The 21835-nt window shown below is 43.7% G+C and overlaps 1 protein-coding gene across 3 annotated transcripts in view; it reads left to right on the top strand.

The window, feature by feature from the left end:
- The window catches only part of AFF1 (ALF transcription elongation factor 1), a 957397-nt gene that overhangs the window by 807753 nt on the left and 127809 nt on the right, over nucleotides 1–21835 (top strand). For all 3 annotated transcript variants that reach the window (XM_085636540.1, XM_085636541.1, XM_085636542.1), the window contains 4 exons: nucleotides 11198–11242; nucleotides 20523–20609; nucleotides 20742–20778; nucleotides 21173–21224. In XM_085636540.1, coding sequence (XP_085492666.1) covers nucleotides 11198–11242; nucleotides 20523–20609; nucleotides 20742–20778; nucleotides 21173–21224 — 221 coding nt within the window. The remainder of the gene's footprint in view (nucleotides 1–11197; nucleotides 11243–20522; nucleotides 20610–20741; nucleotides 20779–21172; nucleotides 21225–21835) is intronic.

Here is a 21835-nt window from a genome sequence, read left to right as displayed (position 1 = left end):
TAAAATCCATAAAGATAAACAATATAAGCATTTAAACCAGTGCACAAAAGACAAAGAAAACAGTATCCACTGCCAGTCATAAATACAAACTAAGCAATTGATTAAACCTTGGGTACCTAAGCATATACCTAAAAATCAGCGAGTATGTGGAAAATACGAAACCATCCTATATTCAATTATGTGACTCAATTACAAGAGAATATCAAATGTTGCATAATAAATTGAAATCCTGGTATTGCCGGACATAGATGTCAGACATAGTGGGACTACCTCCTAAACGATAAACTAAAATGTTGAGATCTTAGTCAAAATAAGCTGCCCAGACCCTCTTAAACATCTTAAGTCCCCCGATTCGCAATGCATAGGCTTGTTCACTCTTTTAAACTTGCTTCATTTTTCGGACCCATTCATATATAGATGGTATGAGATCTAATCGCCATCTCTGAAGCAGAAGTGATCTAGCTACAGCCATTACAATATATAATAATTTGACAAGCTTGTCAGAAAGAAGGTGGTCTGGGTCATAGCCAAGTATTATTAGACAAGTATTCAATCCTATTGAAATACCGCATTCGAAATCAAGTTTAGAAAAAATATAATTCCAGAACCTCTGAATCAAGGGGCATTGTGGTATAATGTGTGCCCAATTGGCTGAAGGATGGTTAAGGCAACGGAAACACTGCACTGATTGGTTGGTATGAATCTTAGATAGAAAAAGTGGAATTCTATAAAGTAGCCATTTACTAAAAAATAACATCCTTCGCCAATTAGCTCCCCTTAACGTGCTGAAATTGAGAATGTTAACTGCTGACCACTCGCTGTCATTTCCAGCTCCTCATGTTTAGCCCATTTCGTAATGGCCTTCCCCTCCAGATCGATACCCTTGATAGAGGCTTAACGCTTTTTCCTTTCCCCAGGTTTCTTAAATGCCAAATCTTCGAATAATTCATATAATAAGCATTTCCGTTTACTGATCTGGGCCAAATCAAGTTTACTCAGGAACTTGCTAAAAATATTGTATGACCCAAGAAGAAGGAAATCATTTACAATAAAATAGGATATTTCAGCTATGTTCAGCCATCTATCATTCCTTAAAAAATCTGAAATTTTCCGGAATCCAGCCCTGGCCCATTTTTATGTAATTACTGATGAATCTTTAATCCCAGATAGTAAGATAGGGCCAGATAACGGAGTTGAGGAGTTGATTGCGGGGATAGAATATCTTCTATAAAAATCCTGCTGTTTATGGAAAAACCACTGTGCACACTTATACCGTACTAATTTAGGCGATTTAACAATTGTTAATGGGAAGTGGATTTGATTTTCTTTACAAATTAAATTCATAAAATAGTTAATAAAAAGACTCGATTGTAGTTCCGGCTTAAATCTGGACATATATTGTGCAAAATATGCAAAATAATAATCCCTCAAATTCGGGATAGCTAATCCTCCATTCTCCAGTTCCTCATATAAAGTGCTAAGTGCAATTCGGGGGACCTTCTTTGCCCAGAGAAAGGCTGTAAAGATAGACTCTATTTTGGTAAAAAAGGAGCTCATTAACATACAGGGAATCGCTGAGAAGAGGAAATTGAATAGCGGAAGGACACACATTTTAATCAGAGCAACCCTACCCAAGATGGTTAATGGAAGAGAGCTCCATCGAAGGAATAAATCCTGAACTTTTCATAGAAGTGGAGCAAAATTCAAATCGTATAAATCAATGATTTGTGCCGAGAAATAAACACCAAGATACATACCTCTTTGGTTTTGTATTTAGACAAGAGAGAATATTGGGGTGTAAATCCATACTTGCATCGCCACACTGTAAAATTTCTGTCTTTTTTTATTTAATTTTATATTCACCTAGTGCCTCAAATTCCTCGAAGATCTCAAAAGTTTTTGCTTGGACCTCCTTCTCAGGCTTTATAATAAGCATGATATCGTCGGCGTATAGTTTCAATTTCGCCATAGTTGGTAGTGGAGGGCAGATATCGATACTGTTCCTAATTGCAGTCGCTAATGGCTCAATGAAAAAGGCGAGTAGTACCGGAGACCGGGCACCCTTGTCTGGTCCCCCGTTTAACCTTAACCTGGCCAACCTCCGAGGTGTTGATTATGTTGGCTTCTGCATTCAGGTATAATTTCTGAACCAACCCCGTAATTTTGGGAGGTATGCCAAAATTTTGCAGAATAAAAAATAGGGTCTCCCAGACAACTAGGTCAAATGCCTTTTCGGCGTCTAAAAGAAGGACTCGATCAGGTATCCTCCGAGTCTCAAAATAGTCCAATGCTTCCGTTAAATAGTGTGTATTTGTGCAAGCTGCCTACCAGCAATAAAACCATTTTGGTCAGGGTGAATCAAATGCGAAGCATTTTGATTAAAACGATTAGTTAAAAGTTTAGTGATTATTTTATAGTCAGAATTTAATAACGTGATGGGGCGGTAAGAATTAGGATCTTCGCTATCCTTACTCTTTTAAAAAAAATACTGACTATATTCCCATTTCTGAATGACAATGGTATCGCCCCACCTTCTAAGATTGAGTTAACTAACAATAAAAAATAATCAGAGATGGCGCTAAGGAAGATTTAAAAAAATTCTGCCGGGAGGCCATCCGGGCCGCAGGCTTTGCCGCTCGGAAGATTTTTTATGACACCCTCCAGCTCATCTTTTGTAAAAGGCCTCGCCATGCTCATTTTCTCCATGTCCGAGAGTACCGGCAATTCATTTCCCTGGAGGAAACCTCTCAGGGATGTGATATCGATAATCTGTTGCTGGCCATATATGGACCTATAATGTTGTAGCATTATAGCACCTATTTTTACCGGGTCGTCAGTACGGGAAGCAGTCAAAGGACATTTTAATGCAGTTATCTGGTTAGTATCAGCCTGCTCCCTTGCCTGCCAAGCAAGGAACCTACCAGTATAATTACTTTCTTCGTAAATTTTTTGTCTATGGTGCTGATAAAAGGATTCACTCTTGAGATAATATCTTTCGCTAAGATCCCTGTGTATAATTTCTTAATGCCTTATTTGAAGAAGAGCAGGGATGATGCAGTGTTAATGTCCTGTTATGGACGACGAAACAGCAATGCTATCTGCAACATGTGAACAAGCAGTTGACAGAAACCACAAAGGCCAGAAAGTGTCAAGCAATAATATCTCATCCACATTTCCTTACCAGACCGATACACCCAGCCCGCGATTATTGATTTAAAATTTTGCAGCCAATATTTGTTCCGAACAGCACGGAAACTGACCGAGGCTTCTGATTACCTTCACCCATTTAAAATCACAGAGACTGCAACATTTATTTCTATCATAAAGATCCTTTTTCAAGATCTTATGGTAAACCATTACACAGCTACTGTATAGTCCTTCGGGACCTCAGTGCGTGTGTAAGGAGGAAAATTGAAGCAAGGCCTTCATTATAAAACACCTTTGATTTAAGCATCAAAGAAAAGTATCTGTGGGTTGGGTGTCACAATACTCTGTAAGCATCCATTTATTTCTGCCGTTCACACAGTTTGGTGAAACATAGAAGTGAGGATTCGAGTGAAAGTCCATGGGTTTTATAGCCAAGCAGCCTTGAGGATTCATCTCCTTTGTCAGTGGACAGCTCGCTCGCTCCCTCCCTTCCTTAGCCGTGCACTGCCTGAAGGAGGTCCTGAACCAGGAGCACTTGTGTACACCGTGTTGGGTCGGGACCTGCTGGCAGGAAGCGTTCCATAGGCAAGGCACCGAAAGTGGAAGGAAAGGAACCTAGAATACGCTAAGCAGGAAGAAGGTAGTGTTGCACCGGGCAGAACAAAAAAAGTGCGCAGACTCCGTAAGCGGCCTCCATGATTAAAGCTGAAGCGTGCCAGCTGTGAAGCGGTTGCCGCGCTTATCTTAAGCAAAAAGTATCAAGAGGGCATGTGCAAAAAAAAGAAATTGTGCAATGGGATGATGGCGTTGTAAAAAAGGTTTCAACTTCCTTGTCATGAAAGCGTCAACGGGGTGGGGGCGTTTAGCGTGGCAAATAGCGACGCTGCAAAGAAATGAGCAGTAACCAATTAATAACGAGCAAAGAAAACTGACAAAAAAACAAGCTGGGAGGAGCGGGAGTTGGTGTTGGGGTAACGGCTCGGGGAGATTAAGTGAACTGGAAGCAGCGCCATGTGCCAGAAAGGAGAGACAGAAAGAAACAGTAGTGCACTAAAACATATGGCCAATAGTGAAAGGAGCAGGGGCACGTGCAGGGCAGAAAAAAACAGCCAAACAGTGGGACAAACATATACTATTCACTAATGAAAACGAAGACATTTGTAAAGGCAGACATAGAACTAATGGTGAGCGCTGGGTGTGTTCAAAGCCCATAGTACTGAATATCACATGTCTCTAAGACAACACATGCGCTGCCTAGGCAAGACCTAAAGATGATTGTTCCTAGCTGAGTGTGGCAAAATGTTATGGTGTAGCGAGGGCCACTAACAATGACTGCTTAGAAAAAAGTATTGGGTAGAATCCCATTACTTGTCTGCTGTATCACAGAGAGTTGCCTTGAGTAGGACATCTTTGCCCTGAGGTGGATTCCATTAATTAAGTTCCATGGGTGAGCGTAAATTGTGGTCAATTCTTTTCCTGTGAACTAGGATCTTCATACTTGTCTGCACATTTATTTAGTTGTACGCAGATTCAAAAAATAATTTGTGAATCGTCCCACATGATAATAGATTTCAATGCAGATGTGACTGTAAACCTATTTTCCCAAAATTATCCTCAACTCTTTCACCATTATGTGGAATTCTGGTTGCATTGACGATTCTCAGAATTAAAAACAAGCTTTGGCAAAGCCAATGGGTCTCATCTACGAGAGCTAGTGGCTTTAGCAATTTTTTTAGCCATGTTGTAGCGCAACACGGTTGCTGTGGAGCCAGGCTAAAACTAATTTTAAAAAAAGATCAATGATGTGGCCAGGGCTAGCCGCTTCATAGTTTTCTATTCTTTTATTTGTAGCCGATGAGTAGACTGGGGGAGAATTACACGTGGGAGAAAGCTAAAAAACACACGCACTCTTGTAGAGTGTTCGAACGAAAAGTAAAAAGTAGCACCTGAAAAATGTGCAGTGAAAGGATACAAGTAATGTATCCATGCTCCAGGGCAGGTACAAACACAGAAGAGGAAGGAAGCTGATGAATAAGAAGCAAGCAAATGAGTGACAATGAAGACAACCAATAGTAAGTATTGGATGGCCTCTAACCCCATGTAAGATGACAAAATAATGTGTATTTCCTGTACTAAATTACCTTCCTTTGTTATAAAAGTATTTGCTTTTAACGCCAAATGAAGTGGGTAGCTAAGGTGATAGAAAAAAAACAGGTGTCACCATGCGCGATAGTAGACTCAGGGTAGGACGTATGTGATCAGCGAAAATCAGATGTTCTGTAACCATTAGAGATCCTTGGAATGTTTCAATTGGCAATTGGTATGTGGATATCATAGCTCAACACTGATGGGAATAGTTACAGTCATTTTCTCAGTTTGGTTTCAGTATTTCTCTCATCTTTAATTATGGGCAGTTCTGGGTGACACTGAAATTATGCCAGTATAATTCACGTAATTTCAGGAATTTTGTGTTATGCTTGTTACTTGAAACTTCTCAAATTCCGAAACTTTGCATAATTGTGTGCCATTCACAGTAAAAATGCACCTCGAATTGCGCCATTTGCAATAAAAATGTACATCAAATACACAGGAGAAACAGAAATTTGAATGCATCTTCAGACCAAACATTTACATAGTAGGCATTTTGTGCTAAACTATAGTGCAAAATGACTGTTGGAAATGGCCATTTTTGCAGGGTTATCCCTAAACTTTTTGCTTTTTCCTCCTATTTTTCCAGACCTGTTTGTGTTGGTTTTAGGACTCTGGGCACTTTCTCACTGCTGATCAGTGGTAAAGTGCAAGTGCTCCTGTGGTAAAATGTGTTATGGATTGGTGTTTCCATGATTGGCCTATTTGATTTATGTGTCAGTCCCTAGTAAAGTGCACTGCGAGTGCCAGGGCCTATAAATTAAATGCTGTTGGTGGGCTGCAGAACTGGATTGTGCCATCCACGCAAACAGCCCGTAAAGTTTAACACTCTGGCCTGCCATTTCAGAGCCTGTGCGCAGCCTGGGGCTGCCATGTCGACTTGGCAAGTGCACACACTTGCCAGTCCCTAAACCTTCCCTTTTCTACATGTGAGTCGCCCCTAAGGTAGGCCCAAGGTACCCCCATGGGCAGGGTGCATTGTATGTGAAAGTTAGGACATGCCCTGGTGTGTGTGGCATGTACTAATAGTGAATTACAACCTACTTCGTTTTTCACTATTGCAAGGCTACCTGACCCGGGGAACATGGTAGAAATTCGAGTTTAGTATGCCTGAACTCAGAATGATAAAATAAATCTTTTAGTGAAGTTGGTTTTAACATTCTGTGTTTGAAAATATCACTTTTAGAAAGTGGTCATTTTCTGACCTAACCATCCAGCCTGCCTCAGCTATCTTGTGTATTGTCTGTCTGGTTTGTGAGTGACCGGGGCTGGGGGAGACTCCAGGAGACCGGGTGAGTCCGCACAGGGCTGAATAGACATATCTGCATGTAGATGGGTAGGAGGAGTCGCACCTGAGTCTGAATAGGGCTGTGCATGCCTTCTGCAATGCTGGCTCCACCTCCTGTGGTGCGTCTGATGACCCTGGCCCACACTGACAAAGGAAGAAGGTGCACACTGGCAGAATGCACCCAGAACTGGTTTGAACTAGGTACAGGACCCTCTGCCTTCAGAGGACAAAGGATTTGGTGGTATAAATATTGGGGCCCAACCCCAGAACTTTAGATTACTTCTGAACTAAGAAACCTGCCAGGAAGAAGGACCGGGAAAGCTGGAGGAGGAGTACTGCCCCTAGGCTGCGTGTTGAGGGCTTGGCCTGCAGTGGTTGCTTCTGTCTTGGGAAGGGAAAGGACTGGACTGTGCTTTCATCATCCTCTTGTACGAGTTTTCTCCACGGGCTTGCCTCCTGTTGGAAGTTTCAGGGATAGAAAATACTTCAAAGAACTCTTTTGGATCAAGAAGACTGCCAAGAAGAAGAGCTGGAGATGCTGTGAGGAGGAACTACCACTTTGCTGTGTGCTTTGCTGTGTTGGCCTGCAGTGGCTGCTTCTGTCTTGGGCAGTGAAAGGACTGGACTGAACTTTATGCAATCTACTTTTGTGAGTTTCCCTAGGGCTTGAGGAAGAGCTTGCCCCCTGTTCAAGAAGTCTCAGGAACAGCAAAGACTTCAAGCTCGACGCCGTCTATGATGCTGCTGCCGACTCCGTGTCCTGAAGGCACCGCAGAGGGCACCACCGCAGCGCCGCACCACGGCCCTGGTCTCACCGAAGACTCCTGCTGACGCCTCCACAGAGCCGCTGCTTGCACCGCGACCTGTGGGCTCCGCACTGCCTCGCTTCGCGACGACGCCTTGGTATCCCCGACAACGACACTCCATGCCGGAATCGATGAAGCTGCTTGCACCGTAGTTCGAGGGCACCGCTCGTAAAGTTACATGGCGCACCACCCTCATCCCTCACCGCAGCCTTGGCCTACCGACGCCGGTGCCATCGACTCCAGTTCGTCAGCCGACGAAAGCGCTTTAGCAACGACGACGCCACTGCTTGCACCGTGACTTGTCAGCACAGTGACGAATACCGCCTTAATCTCACACCGCGACCCTGGTCTCACCGACTACGCCATCTGACGCTGCCACCGAGCTGCTGCTTGCACCGCGACCTGAGGGCACCGCACCGCTGCACTGCGCCCCGCAGCACCTGCGCATGCCGACACCAGCGCTCCTGACTTCATCAGAGAGGAGATCGACCTGCAACGCGTGTGACTTCAGGGGCCCCGACGACTCCTGCACCGACCTTCGGAGCCGACGCCTGCGGACGCGGTGTGTCTGGAAGCTCAACGAGAGGTCATCGACGCCCTGCATTTCTGAAAGGTACTGTTTGCGGGTCTTCCCGATGCCGTAGCTGGCCCGCGACGCCGCGGTCAGCCAGAACTGTTTGGATTTGTTTGCTCGTGACATCGTGATAGCCCCGGACGGAGCTATCGACATCAAAGAACTGTTTTTCAAGGATATTTTGACAACTGAAGATTTTTAAGTACTGTATTGTGGATTTTTGTCGTTTTGGTCTTGTCTCAAGTATATAAAAATATTGGATATTTTTCTAAACTGGTGTGGTATCCGTTTGTAGTGCTTACACTGTATTACTGTTGGTTATGTGCAAATGCTTTACACACTGCCTCTAAGATAAGCCTGACTGCTCGTGCCAAGCTACCAAGGGGGTGAGCAAGGGTTATTTTTGGAGTGTAACTCCCTTACCCTGACTAGGAAGAAGGGTCCCTATTAGGACTAAGGGGCAAGCCCTTACCAACTAGAGACCCCCATTTCTAACAATGACAGATTTGCACTTTTCATAATTTAGCCGGACTTTCCTGTATTTGCGCAAAAGCAAATGATACTAATTTCGCACATGACCTGTTAATGCTAAATATAGTAGTAAATGACCCCTTTCAGTTCGGAAAGATATTCAGCTTTCAGATATTATTAGCTGTTGCTTTACTGGTTTATATCATTCTTTCCCACGCCTTTCACCACAAAGTAAATGAATGCACGTTAAGAATAGAAACTGCCCCCTTTTGCGCTAGATATCAAGGCCATTTCACCTGTGTTTTTTTCAACTTTGAAAATACTGATTTTATAACAGTAACGCTCTCATTGGTTTCTTACATTGGTACGCTTATTGGTAATCTTGAAAATGTGCTATGGGCAAATTTCAAACCCCAGGTTCGATTTCAGTCAACTATGCGCCTGGGTATCTCACAATAAAGATTTTCAGGTTTAAACATAGTGAGTTCGCAAATGTCAGTAATTATACAGGCTTTTCAGGGGACTGTGACCTGTAAATATGTTTTAGTACGGTTTAAGGTCTCTGTGACCGTCTTAGGTTGAATGTGCCTATATTGAGGCTCAAGGCATGTTGGATGTGCACAGACCGATGACAAGACAGGTTAAATTGTAACCTGCCAGGGCAAATGCACGCATCCGCCTGGATACAGTCTTCTGGGAGTCTGCTGATGAGTCAACGCAGTCCATTACACTTGCCAACCATAAAGAGGGTATTAATCAGGGCCATTTCAAAAGACGTGCGGGACATGACGTTGCTGTGCTGCGATAGCAACCAGATGCGATGCTGCGGGTTTCCGATTATTACCATAGCAACCAGAAGGGATGATTGGAGAGGAAGGTAAAATGGTCACAGCTATAATAACCAATGATGGTGCACGAAATGTGAACTGTCGAGGCCATACACAAAAGTGACAAGATCTAATGGATGTGTTGATCAAAACAGATTGATGTGGAGAATTTTGAAGTATTGTTGCATTCACCTTCACATCAGAACGTGTCTGTTCTCCGCCAGGTGAGGAGAAGTGCAGTGGAACAACATTTTGTTAAACCAAACAATAAAACCCTCTGCAATGCCATAAGTGTCTGAGTTCACAGTGTTTATTGCAAAAACCCATTACTCTGATTAAGGTTTACATTCAGGATTTTATTTTTAAAGATCATCTCTGCATAGCTGGTTATCAAATGAGGTCAGCATGTGTAGGGAGCCTCTTGCAAAACAATTGCATCTAACCTCATGCTTAAACTATCAGAATTTATGAGCTGAGAAGTGCTATATATTTAAAAAGCGGGCAATTTTAATATTGTTGCCAGAATAGCAGCTCTCCCTTGGTCTCCATCTTTACTCTGGCCTTTATGTGCATGGAGGACAATTCTACTTTTAGGGTAGGTGCCATGTTTTTATAGGTACATTAAGGGCAAATCATTCCTTAATCAGTTGACCTTGAAACGTGTAATAATGTTGTTGCCCCCTGGCCATCCCCTGGTATAGGGCCCATGCCTCATCACTTGGACATATTTTTCTTCATTTCCCTCAATGTTTGACGCCCTGCATTAGGCCAAAGTCTACTTTCAATAAATGAGGTTCAGTTGTGATTCAGAAAAAAGACAGAGGCCGGCTGTAGCAATTGATACTTAATTTCAGGACTATAGACATGAGGATATTAAGAGGTTTGCAGATGCCAACCCAAGCCCATGATGATGGAGGAAATCCGGAGTAGTCTCAAGGTCTGGGGATTCTCATTGGACTACTTCTCACACCTGTGGGTATGGATTAATACACTGCACTGTGTTATACGTGCACAGTGCAACCCCTATATTAAGTGCAGTGAATATGAACTGAAAGATTCCTCACTGTAAGAGGTACCACGTAGTGATTACTTTACAAGGTGGGTGAAAGTTTATCCCTGATGATCCTTGATGGTTATGAGTTTGTGTTGATAACTTCAGAGGGAGCTGTGACGTTTCTCTATTATTACACTTTGACTCGCCTCAGTCACGATCAAATTCATAACGATCCTTGATATTCTTTGCAAGTGATAAATCAGCTCTGTAAAGCTCCTGAAAAGGTATGTTGGGGAGGGTTGTGGCCAGCCAAGACCTGCTGGTTCCGGGCGTTGCATTTTCACTATGGTCAGTGCATCGTTGGATGGCTAGGAATAGTATCAACCAGATAGAAGCTCTCACTTCTCTGAAACTTGCTTTATTATTTGAGGGCGAGGGTGCAACAGATCAGTGTGGTTACTGTTTCAGGAGAGACACCAGTACATAGGGGAGAGGGGAACTAGGATTTTTCAAGAGATCAACTCTATAGTTATTAAATTCAGTATAGTGTTATCAGTCAGGGACAAGTTGTTTCTCGAAGAGCACAAAAAAGCATTTAATGTCAAAATTGTACTAGTTACCTTTTTACTTCAGTGCATACAGATGTTCAACCTCTATGTTGGGATGCTATCCCAATTTCTGCTTATTTTGCTCATACTGTTTCTAGTGAAAGGCTAATAGCTGTTTTATAGGATTCTCTAATACAATTTTGCGATTGTCATTAATAGTAGTATTGAAATGATTACTATTGATAGTATTATTAATGTGCAAAACGTCCTGTTCTTTTTTGTTATATATACATGTGTAGATTGTTGATAATTCTGTTTTTCAAAGATGCATTATTATTGTGGTTAGTAGTTTTCCAGACTGGATTACTAAAATATTATTTTCTTTTCTATTTAGCAAACGTTCTCCAATGAAGTCCATTGCGTGGAAGAAATTTTGAGGGTAAGTCAGCCTAATGCATTGTGCCTCCTTGTTTGTTTTCTGACAGATTTCACTGTGTCTTGAATTATCTGCTTTGAAATAATTTCTTGAATGGCAGAGGGACCTTTGTCATTCTAGCATATTAACTTAATGTTGCTCATGTTTTAGCTATAGTGTTTTGCATTAAGACCCAAGATGGAATCATCATTGTAATGCCACCCTTTTCAAGAACCCAAGCCGTTGTTTGATTAATAATTTGATTAACCACGTTGATTTTTGTACCAAGCATGCTGGTTGACTGCACATTGACTAGATGTAAAAATTGAATTGTGCATTAGAGTGTGTGACAGAATAAGAGTTAATTTGTAGGTATTTAACCTCCAGGGATAACTAAATGTGAACAAGCAATTAGCAACTAACTATAGTCAGATACTGGTTGCCCACCAAATGGAAAAAGTTTCAAAATAGGCAAAGTAACTATGTCCCACATTAATAAACAAGAACTTCAAGCATTCTCGCCCACTTTTTCCTTTTTTCCATAGTGTTATAATTTTCCATCGAGTATCAGAGCTTCATGACCTATATTTTTTATGGGTACTTTGCCTAGTTATTGAAGTTAGGTCAACAAGTAACTTTTCAGTCCTCCAACATCCTACAATTTGGTCCTTAACGAGAGAAAAGTCCATCACAGATATGCAAATGAGTTTTATGTCTCAGTGCCTCATTTAGTAGATTGTTTCTGTGTATTCATTCTCCTTCCTACTTGTACATTTTTAAATTTATGCAAGAAGCAGAAGCTATTTTGTTTAAAAGTCTGTGCTACCGCTGTTACATTGTAGTAGTACCAAATCCAAAGTGGCATTCACCAGCCCATATCCACTTTCTTTAGTCTAGCGTTGAGACTCTAAAACCTGTGATTATGCGCTGTTCAAGGGAAAAAGAAAAATCCTGTTTGGCTTGTAAATGCGAAGGCCTTAATTCAGTTCAGCAGGTATCCGCTCACAAAGACTTGTTTATCTTTTATGGGGTAACCCTAGCCGTTGCTATGATAAGGCTGTTGTGGGTTTCAATCACACCTTCATATTTTTTGGCCTGGTATTGCTCACAATGGACACTGAAAGCAGTGGTTTCTGAAGCCGGAGCCCCAGACCCAAACAATATTAATGTTTCATAAATGTCAACCTTGACGCAGGACAAAGCATGGATACACCAGCAATGGACACACAAAACACAAATCCACGTATTGCTGTATGTGGGAAAAATTGAATTGTTTTTCGTTTCTTGCGTTACATTTAGAATCTGTATCACCACTCTGCATCAATTGTGCTGGAAGCCTCGAGTCTCCCTCTTTCTCTCTAATCCACCTGTATCTAAGGTGTCTAACACAAGTGGGAGATGTGTGTGCCTCTCCAGAAGATTCATTTGCTTAGCTCTGTTAATTCCCCCCCTCCTCCAGTGGCATTAAATTGGTCACTAGTTACTTCCACAACAAAGGGCGCCATGTTGGTGTCAGCCTGGTCTATCGTCTATCGATTTTCCAGGGGAATCGGTGGTTTATTTGAGCTGGAAATATTACATACGCCGAGGTTATGACGTAAGAAACGGTTAAATAATAGAAATGTTCTTTGGACTCCTAAGCTGTGAACTCCCTGTGTGTGAAGGGCTCAAATTTTACTCTATCTCCGAAACACAAATCATGTGTGTGACATGGTCCTGGAGACGGCTGCGAAACCTAAAACTATGCCGACAGCGATATCTATATGGAATTCATGCGCCCTGCTTCTTTCCCGGACTCTCGGACACGGAAAAACAAACATATGATATTCCATTCTCTCTCTCTCGCTCTCTCTCTGGTTGTGACTCCGAAGATGCATCTCAAGTGTCGGCTCGGGGAGGCTGAATCTTATGAAATTGGAACATGGTTGGGCCAACTCTGCATGGAAAGTGTTGATGCAAATTTGTTGAATAATGGAAAAAAATATGTAGGCTCCTCTGGCATACTGTAAACTCCGAGAAAGTACATTTTCCACACAATGGCGCAACAGGAATACTCACATTTATGGAAAAAATGTATTTTATTTCTTCTGCTATCCACACAAAGGTAAAATAAGACATCAACAAACAATTACACAGCCCTCCCCTGAGGTTGGGGCTGTAGCGTTTGTCAGTTCCCTGTCTCACTCACTCCCCACCTTAGAAATCGTAGTTATTCCCTTTCACTATTGGCAACTTCCAGGGTGTGCCCGCTAGTAGTCCTAGTCTTAAGAGCCCACTAGGACACTGATTTAAAGGTAATGGTGCTCCTGCAGCTCGTTCCCTTGCTCACAGCAGTTGCAGCCAAGTTCGGGTAAGCTGGCCGCATGTGGCCCAGACGGCTGCAGATTCCCTCACTTGTGGCGGCATTCTGAAGCTTCTCCTGCGGGGTAAGTGTTCCTTTTGTCCCGATGGGGGATGGCTACGAAGATCCTGTCATGGGTTCCTCATGTATGCGAAGGTGCACTGGTCTTTTAATGGCATCCTCACTTCTACAGCCGGGGGAAGAACAAATCGCAGTCTTTGGTGCTGCCGGTGACCCCCTCCCACATACAGGGTTCCTACAACTCACTGTCCACAAGCTCCACCCCAATCAACACGATGAAGTTATTCATGGTGGCCCCTCATGGCATCCAGGGTAGCCGCACCACTACTGTACAAGGCTTCAGCCCTTACTGCACAGCAGTCTTTTTCTCAGCCGCCCCTCCTGACATACAGGATAACTGCACCAGGTTTTCCTAACCTACCGCAAGGTAGTCTTTTACGTGGCTGTCTTCACGGTGGAGCTCTCCTGGGATACAGGAGCTGCAGGCTCAGTCTCGCACATGGGCATTGATCCAATGGGTGCAGCAGCCGTTTCCTCACACCACATGGGAAGTCCACTTGACAGGGCTCCCCACTGGACCTCACTCCCTCAAATGCTCTCCTCTTTTTCATAGGGCACACTGGTCTTGGGAAGCAGGCAGGAGCTGGTGCTTCTGGCTCCAGAGCAGGTGGTCTTGGATTCCCTGGGTGATTTCCCCTGATCCAGAAGGGAGACTAGCAGGCCCTGGTCTCCAGTACTGGTCACAGGCAGAAGTCTTGCAAAGCTTCCCCTTCTCATGCAGCCCACCTGGCTGCTTGGCAGATGACAGTTTTGGGGGTCTCAACATTGCCTTCTTAGAGTCCATTTCCAGGCACCAAATGTGATTTAGGGTCTGAGGCTTTTAAGTTTTATGTTGGGGTTCTGATTTTTTGAGGTACATACTCCCCTGCTCATTCATCCTCTTGAAAAACAGTCTGTCACAGCAATAGTGTCTCCAAAGCTGATAGTCTCACAAAACAGGCTATGGCAGTGACTCAAGATTCCACCTGGATGTCAGGCACGGTGATATGTAAAGGTTAGCCCAAGGGCCCCAGCCTCTAAGAAGTTGGCCTGGTATATGCTGTCCACTAGTTACAGTGGGAACCTTGCACCAGTCCAAACAACCCTTATTGATGAATAGGTTTAAGACAACCTTTCATTGAAAGCTATCCTAGTGGTAGCTATGGACAGGAGCCTTCAGGCTAAGTCTTGAAGGAGTGTAAAGCAACTTCGTTTACCAGATTATAATCTCTTGAATAACTAAATGAAAGGAGAGCCACACAAGGTATATATATAAAATATATGTATTTATATCTAAACACTCTCTTCTAAATCCTTTATGAAGTTACAGAGCAAGGCACACAATAATACAGTTATTAAACGACAGTAAATAGCACAATATACAATGGGCCCCAGGGGGAGACCAAACCATATATTAAGAAAGTGGTATAAGAACCACGACTTGACTAGACACAGTGCCTAGAGCCCGTAGAATCGCTGGGACCCCAAGGAACCACCAAAGGCAGTGACACAGGAGACCCACGGGGGACGTGTGCAGTGTGAGAACATAGCCACGAGCCCCGTACAAATCAATAGGAAAGTCGCAGTTGAAATTTTGAAGAATAAGGACACTTAGAAGAGGACTTTGAGCAAACCCCTTTAGACTTAGGGGGTTCTAGGGCCAGCACCCACAGCAGCACCGGAGTACCCGTGTTACCTCACCCAGGGAATCCGGGTGCATAGATGTCAAATGGTGTTGGGAATCGTCGTTGATTTCAATGGCGATGTGCTGCAAAGTTCTGCTGCTGTAGAAAGGAGAAGTGTCCGGTGTGATCCAAGCCTGGATCGAAGATATGAAGAACCTTAAAGCGGAGGGGACAGAGTCTGGGTCACTTGCCAGTGACCAGGGGCACGATAGACGAATGCCCACCGATGTCGGGTGTTTCAGGTGCGAAGAGGTGAAGCTTGACTCCACTGCCACGGGAATCAGGAGGCGTCGACGAGGACCGCAGTCTGCAGGCGAGCTGTCTCACGAAAGATGTCGAGTGCTGGGGGGGCAGTTTCCGGATTGGAGATCAACAAGCCTTGGCAACTGCACCCCACGCAGTGGGAAGAAAATGGCTTTGGTGTGGATCAGCAAGGTCCTGTGGACTCCCCAAGTGATGAAGAGTCCAGGCACGTCTGGAGCAACCAGGAAAGCCCATTGAAAGTAAAAGTCCCTTTCTCAGGGACTTTTCTCAGGGACTCACAAGTCGACAGACAAGGGATCGCGAAGGGACCTCGAGAAGAATCACTAGATACCAGGCCACGGGTCACTCGAGGATTGTAGGCCAGCAATCTTCGGTGGAATCACTGCTCGGGGTCTGGACTACAAGTAGCCCAAAGCACAGCCTCGGGGATCGCCAAGAAGCATATGCTGCTGCAAATGGTCACGTGTACAGGGGTTCGGGTTTCACGGTCCCCATGAGGGCTTTGGATCTCAGAGTTGCTGAGAGCACGGATCGGCCTCGGAGAAGCTTGGAAACCCACCTCCTGTGTTGCAAAATAGTCTGTGTCCTTTGGGAGCAGCGTCGATGCAAACCGGACAGATGCGTCTTTGGTGCCTGCCTTGCAGGGGAGAAACTCCTTTACTCCAAGGGAGATTCTTCTGTCATCCAACGTCGTGTAGATAGTAGAAGTTCTGGGATTCTGTAGCAGAGTTTCGTCCAGGCAAATCTAAAGGCCTGTTGTCAGGCGTTCCTACTTTATACCCAAGGAAGGGGTGGGACAAACTCTGGGCACCCACCTATGGGAGGGTCAGGAAAGAAGGGTGGCTACACCCATTTCCTTTGTCCAGTTTCGTGCCAGAGCAGGGGCTGGTATCCCCTGCAACCGGTTTGAGCTGGACTATGCACAGGGACACCAAATGTGCCCCCAGTGCAGACATCAAAGCACTCTTGGAGTGCACCCACCCAGCCCCAAGACAGTAAAGCCTGTCTGGGAGATGGTTACACCTCTCTGTGACAGGAAACCTATTGTCAGGCCTCCCCTGCCGGAGTTTTGTCCAGCAGCAGGAGGGCATACTTGTGTCTGTGGCTGGCAGCATCCATTTTGTGATGCCAGGGTCTGTTAAGCTGGTACCGGGTATACCGGTGCTGTCATGTATCTCCCTCTAGTAGGGTGGGATCATACTCCCACACCAGTTACTGGTGTGGGAGTATGATTCCAAGGTGTTTGACACTAAACACAACATGTTTCCATGCAGCCATTCCAAAGTTAGCATTTACCGCGAGGTTATAATGCACTTAAGAGTATATGGTTTGTCTGCATCACACACCACCCCAGAATAAAGGTCCAAAAGCTGCAGAGGGGCTCTGCTCATGCATGGGCACCCTCTCACATGAAACCCAGCACCCTGCCTTCAGGATTGTCAAGGCCTGCCATAAGGGTGACTGATAGGTTTACATGTGCAGTGATATGGAGAGATAGAGGTAACCTATACCTCAGTAAGGGGTGCATACACCACCTTACACAGGCTGCTGTAGCAGACCTGTTGTGTAATGTTAAATGGCTTCCCAGGGGTGGCACAATACATGCTGCAGCCCGTGGTAGGCCTCTGGGGTACCTATGCCCTGGGTACATAGTATACCATATACTAGTGGCTTATAAGGGTACCCCAGAATCCAATCTGGAGTGTACCTAAAGTACATGCAATCAATTTAGAGAGGAAGCAGCTAGGCTGGGGCCCTGAATAGCAGGGTCCCAGCCAGACTAAAGTCGAAAAACAGTGAAACATCAGCAAAGAAGTGGGGGTAACCATAAGAAGCAGGTCCTACTCTCCTACACAGCCCTACTATTTAATTCTCTTATCCGCCCCCTTCTTTTTCCTTGGATGTGCCCAGGTCCCTTCCTTGTCACCTCGCACTGAATCAAAGAACACCCATTGAGGTCTACACGGAAGGCCTGGTTCCCCAATGTTCATTTTGTTTATTATATTTTTATTTGGCATATATAGCCATAAAAAGAAAGTGCTGCAATACATACAATTAAAATCTGATTTGTACAAACCCTGTAGCCATAAAACAGTATAAAACACAATAAAATCCTGCTAAAATCGAAAAAAATAACTTGACCAGACCATAGGGAGAACCTAATTCATCATCAGCGAGGGGAAGTAATCACTTATACATTAGGTAAACATTTATACATCCACCATCCCCAATGTGTGTTCCACCCCACATACAGGAATGCAGCAATCCACAAATCTGTCTGGGGGGAATCTCTCTACCTCCCCACCATGTTTCACCATGCAGGGGTGCTTCTCCAAAAATGGAACCCAGGCCCTCCATGTTTTGTACAATTCACAGGCACACTTACACCCAGTTTATGTATACAGCATACACACACTGCACAGCACCGTATCCTCCATGTACTGTGTAAATGTACAAAACCCCCGGCAACTCAGAACTTTAAGATTAGTATCCTGCCTAGCTAGAGGTCTCAAAACAGCACACATCTAGGATGAGTACAAAACAAGTTTTTATTAATGATCAACAAAGTTAAAATATTTTTAAAACAAGTGATTTTATCAGATATCATTGTTGTATTAGTATATATATAGACCATTAATACAATACTTATTCATCCTGCATGAATCTCAACATTTGTATACAATATAAATCTCAACATTTGTATCCTCAGTCATTCATAACACCCAGACACATATAGTGGAGTACACAAAGTCGATGCAATACTGAAGTATCTAACACAGTAATCCTTGATTTCGAATAATTTTCACGGAAACAGTCATCATAATAATGTTTTTAAGAGTACATCAATATTATACAATACATATAAAATGTGCTTATGAGTCAACTGGTACTCTTTATAGAAGCCTTGTATTCAGTCTTCTTGTGATTTTTTTTATCTACGTGTGTTTTGGCACAAAACCACTTTCATCAGCAAAGCCACCTTCAATCAGGAATCATAGGTACCTGCAAATGCAAAGTACTTTGACCATGTACTGGACGGACAGATGCAAAACGTAGTATCGCTAGCTAATGCAGCATCCTATTTTTTGATCTTTTTGGTATTTCCAGGACTGAATACCATTTGTAATTTTGTTATTGCTTCGTCATTAGCCTCTGGGCCAGTTCTCAACATACCCTTATGTGCCTGAGTATCCACAACGGACATTAGCAAGCAATACCACTTTTTGCATTTATTTGTCCAGTATATGGTCAAAGTATTCTGTATTTACAAACCTGTGTAGATAAAAGCCACAAGAAGACTTGTATTGTGCCCTTCCCAGGCACACATACACCTACTTCTGCACTGTGCAGCACTTCACACCAACATGATTTAGGCCATGGGTAAGTTTAGCACACAGCAGGGGAAATTTAAAAAGCGAGTGACCCTGTAAGCCTCCCTCCAATGTCACAGGTTAAACAAGCATTGGCATAGCCAGTAGGTCTCACTTTTGGAACCTTATAAGTGTTTAGCCATGCAACAGTTGCATAACTAAATACTTATAAGGTCCCAAAAGCGAGACCTATTGGCTATGCCAATGCTTGTTTAACATTTAAATGTTTTTTGCTCAGAGGACATATCTCTTATTGAAGAAAGTCACACAGGATACCAGCGGAACACTGGTTCAAGAATGTAATGTCCCGGGGAGGTATTTCCTGCTCAAACATATTTTCCATGCGTAAACTATTTTGTGAAATAGCGCAATGTGAAAGTCTGCTGATTTAGAATAATGTGAAATGTGCGTGTTTCACGCAGTCCACCTGCAAAATTAAAGTTTTGCCAAGACTTATCCGAGAGAGAGTGTGAATCGCGTGGGCAGTGTAACAGGATTTGTTTTCCTCCATTGATTGGGTGGCAGTGTCCTCATCGCGATCACAAAAGCGAAAGTGATCGCAATCGTGATGACGCACGCTAGGGATTCTCGCGCAGGAAAGGCAGATGGCTGGGTGAGAAGGGAGGGGGGAATTCGGGGAGCAGCTGTGCGCGTGCATGCCATTGTGCACTGTAGCTTGTCTCCAGCACAAAAATGTGGGGAGCGCTTTCTAAACCCACCTACTAAATGTCTCGCCAGAACAGCGCATGCGCTGGGTCAGGCGAGACCTAAAAAGGACCTATTCAACCCTACTTATGACTAAGTTCTTTGCTGCCACCATTGTGCTCATTCTGCTTAGCTTCTGGCTAAGGTGGTAGCCTTCCACCACTATGAGGGTAGCGCTTTGAGTGCACTTCCCGGTCCAACAAAACCTAACTCTGCGAGACAAGCCTATTTCATGGCACACACGCATGATCCTTGTTTGCCTGTGGCAACAGAAATCTGCATCAGGGTTCCAGACATCAGTACAGTTGGGCACACGGGGCGGGGTGTACGTATGTTACCATATAGGAGACTTTTCAGTCCCAACAACCAAGTATAAACATACATAGATGATTTTAGCAAACAGTGGAAAAGAAGTTAGAGGAAAATAGCCAATCACCTGAAATTAAGGTGGTTATCAGGTGAAATGGCAAATTCTAATGACCTCTGCAGATCACTTCTATAGCTTAGCGAGAATCTGAGTAATTGGTTCTTAGTCGAGGGCATTGTATTAAATTAAACCTGCGCAACGTCACTAATACCCTAACGGATGATCAATTTCATATTCTGGGTCCTTCTATATGGCGAAAACAAGATGGGCTTCTGCAAAAAATCACTGCTCTTCCAGCTAAAGTTTGGCGTTGCAGTTTGACTCTGGGTGTGGTTGAGGTGATGCAATGCCGTCGATGATTGAGGAGAATAATACTTAGCATGAGCAGCATTCGGAAAATAGGAACTCTGCCTTTTTAAAATGATTTCTACCTTTTTATTTTTGTCATTTATTACCAGTTTGTAGCTCTCACAGTGTGTGATTTTTGGCATTTTTTAAAATCTTTTTTTAGGAAATGACCCACTCATGGCCTCCTCCTTTGACTGCCATCCACACGCCTAGCACAGCCGAGCCGTCCAAATTTCCCTTTCCAACAAAGGTATCTGCTATCACTCCTAAAACCATTCGTCAAAGTTATTGACCGACTATTTCTGGAATTTACTGTCAATGGTGGTTTGCGCAGCTTCCATTTTGTGCTTTATATCATGCCTGTTTCCTGTATCTCTTCTAGGAGCCCCAGCATATTCCCTCTGTGAAGAAGATCCACAGTAAGTGATTGCTCCTTGTTTCCTTCTTTCGCAAGAGCTGTGTGAGCACGTAGTATCAGGCTCTGAATAAATCCACGCGAAATTACCAAAATTAGTGAATTTATCAATCTGCTTAGTATAAAGCATGACGGAAAAATATTAGTAGGCTATGTTGGAGCAGTAGAAAAGATTCGGCCTGCGTATTATCTATATCTTTAACTGAGAGACTGAGATTTTTATGTGCAAAATAAAAGGGTTGTGTATTTTTGCAATGGAAAACTTTCATACCTTCCACTCCCTTTCCATTCAAAACAAGTGAATCCGTATAACTCAGTGATTAAATCTCACATACATATAAAATGTATTTGTTTTTTATTTTTATGTATTCTTACATTTGTTTTTTCTTTATTTGTAGAACAATATGACTCAACTTCAGTTGCCTCTGCCAGTCCTCAGCAGGGAAACTCGTAAGTTACCATACATTTTTAATTTACATATATACCTCGTCAGTGGGATATTCATATGTTGCCTTTAACTCCCTGATTGCGATGTCAAATATTTCGAGAACACTGGACATAAGTGCTGCAGATGTGTATGCAACTAAGACTCCCAACATGTGTCGTGATTAGCTGGTCAGCTGAGCACAGTACCCTCAAGTCATGCCGAGCTCTTTCCCTTCGGGAGAAGTTAGTAGAAGCCCAGATGTACCAGCTCTAGTCGGAGTAGTGTAATCTCTAGCCAAGAAGTCCCAGATCAGTCTGCTAGTGCTGCTAAGCTAGGTATGCGCAGGAAGCTGGTCTCGTTTGCGAGTAAGGGCCAATGGGCCTGAACGGGTGGGGGGCCAGTGGACCTGAAGGGGCGTGGGGGATTATAATGTGCACCTGCAGAGTCCGTTTCAAAGGGCTGCTTCGCTCAAGCTCCCAGTTTCTGCAGCCAGAGAACCTCTTCTGGAATCGTTTGTCCGCAATTGTGACTCATCGGGCAGTACCACACTCTGTGCAAAATCAAGAGCATTGCTGTAACCATCCTGCCTACATGCTGCATCTACGGCGTCCTAGATGGCAGAAGGGCTTCCTTA

Source organism: Triturus cristatus, chromosome 2_1, assembly GCF_964204655.1.
Source record: "Triturus cristatus chromosome 2_1, aTriCri1.1, whole genome shotgun sequence".
Lineage (NCBI taxonomy): Eukaryota > Metazoa > Chordata > Amphibia > Caudata > Salamandridae > Triturus > Triturus cristatus.
The sequence above is the reverse complement of the archived record's forward strand: the minus strand, read 5'-3'. Positions and strand labels throughout refer to the sequence as shown.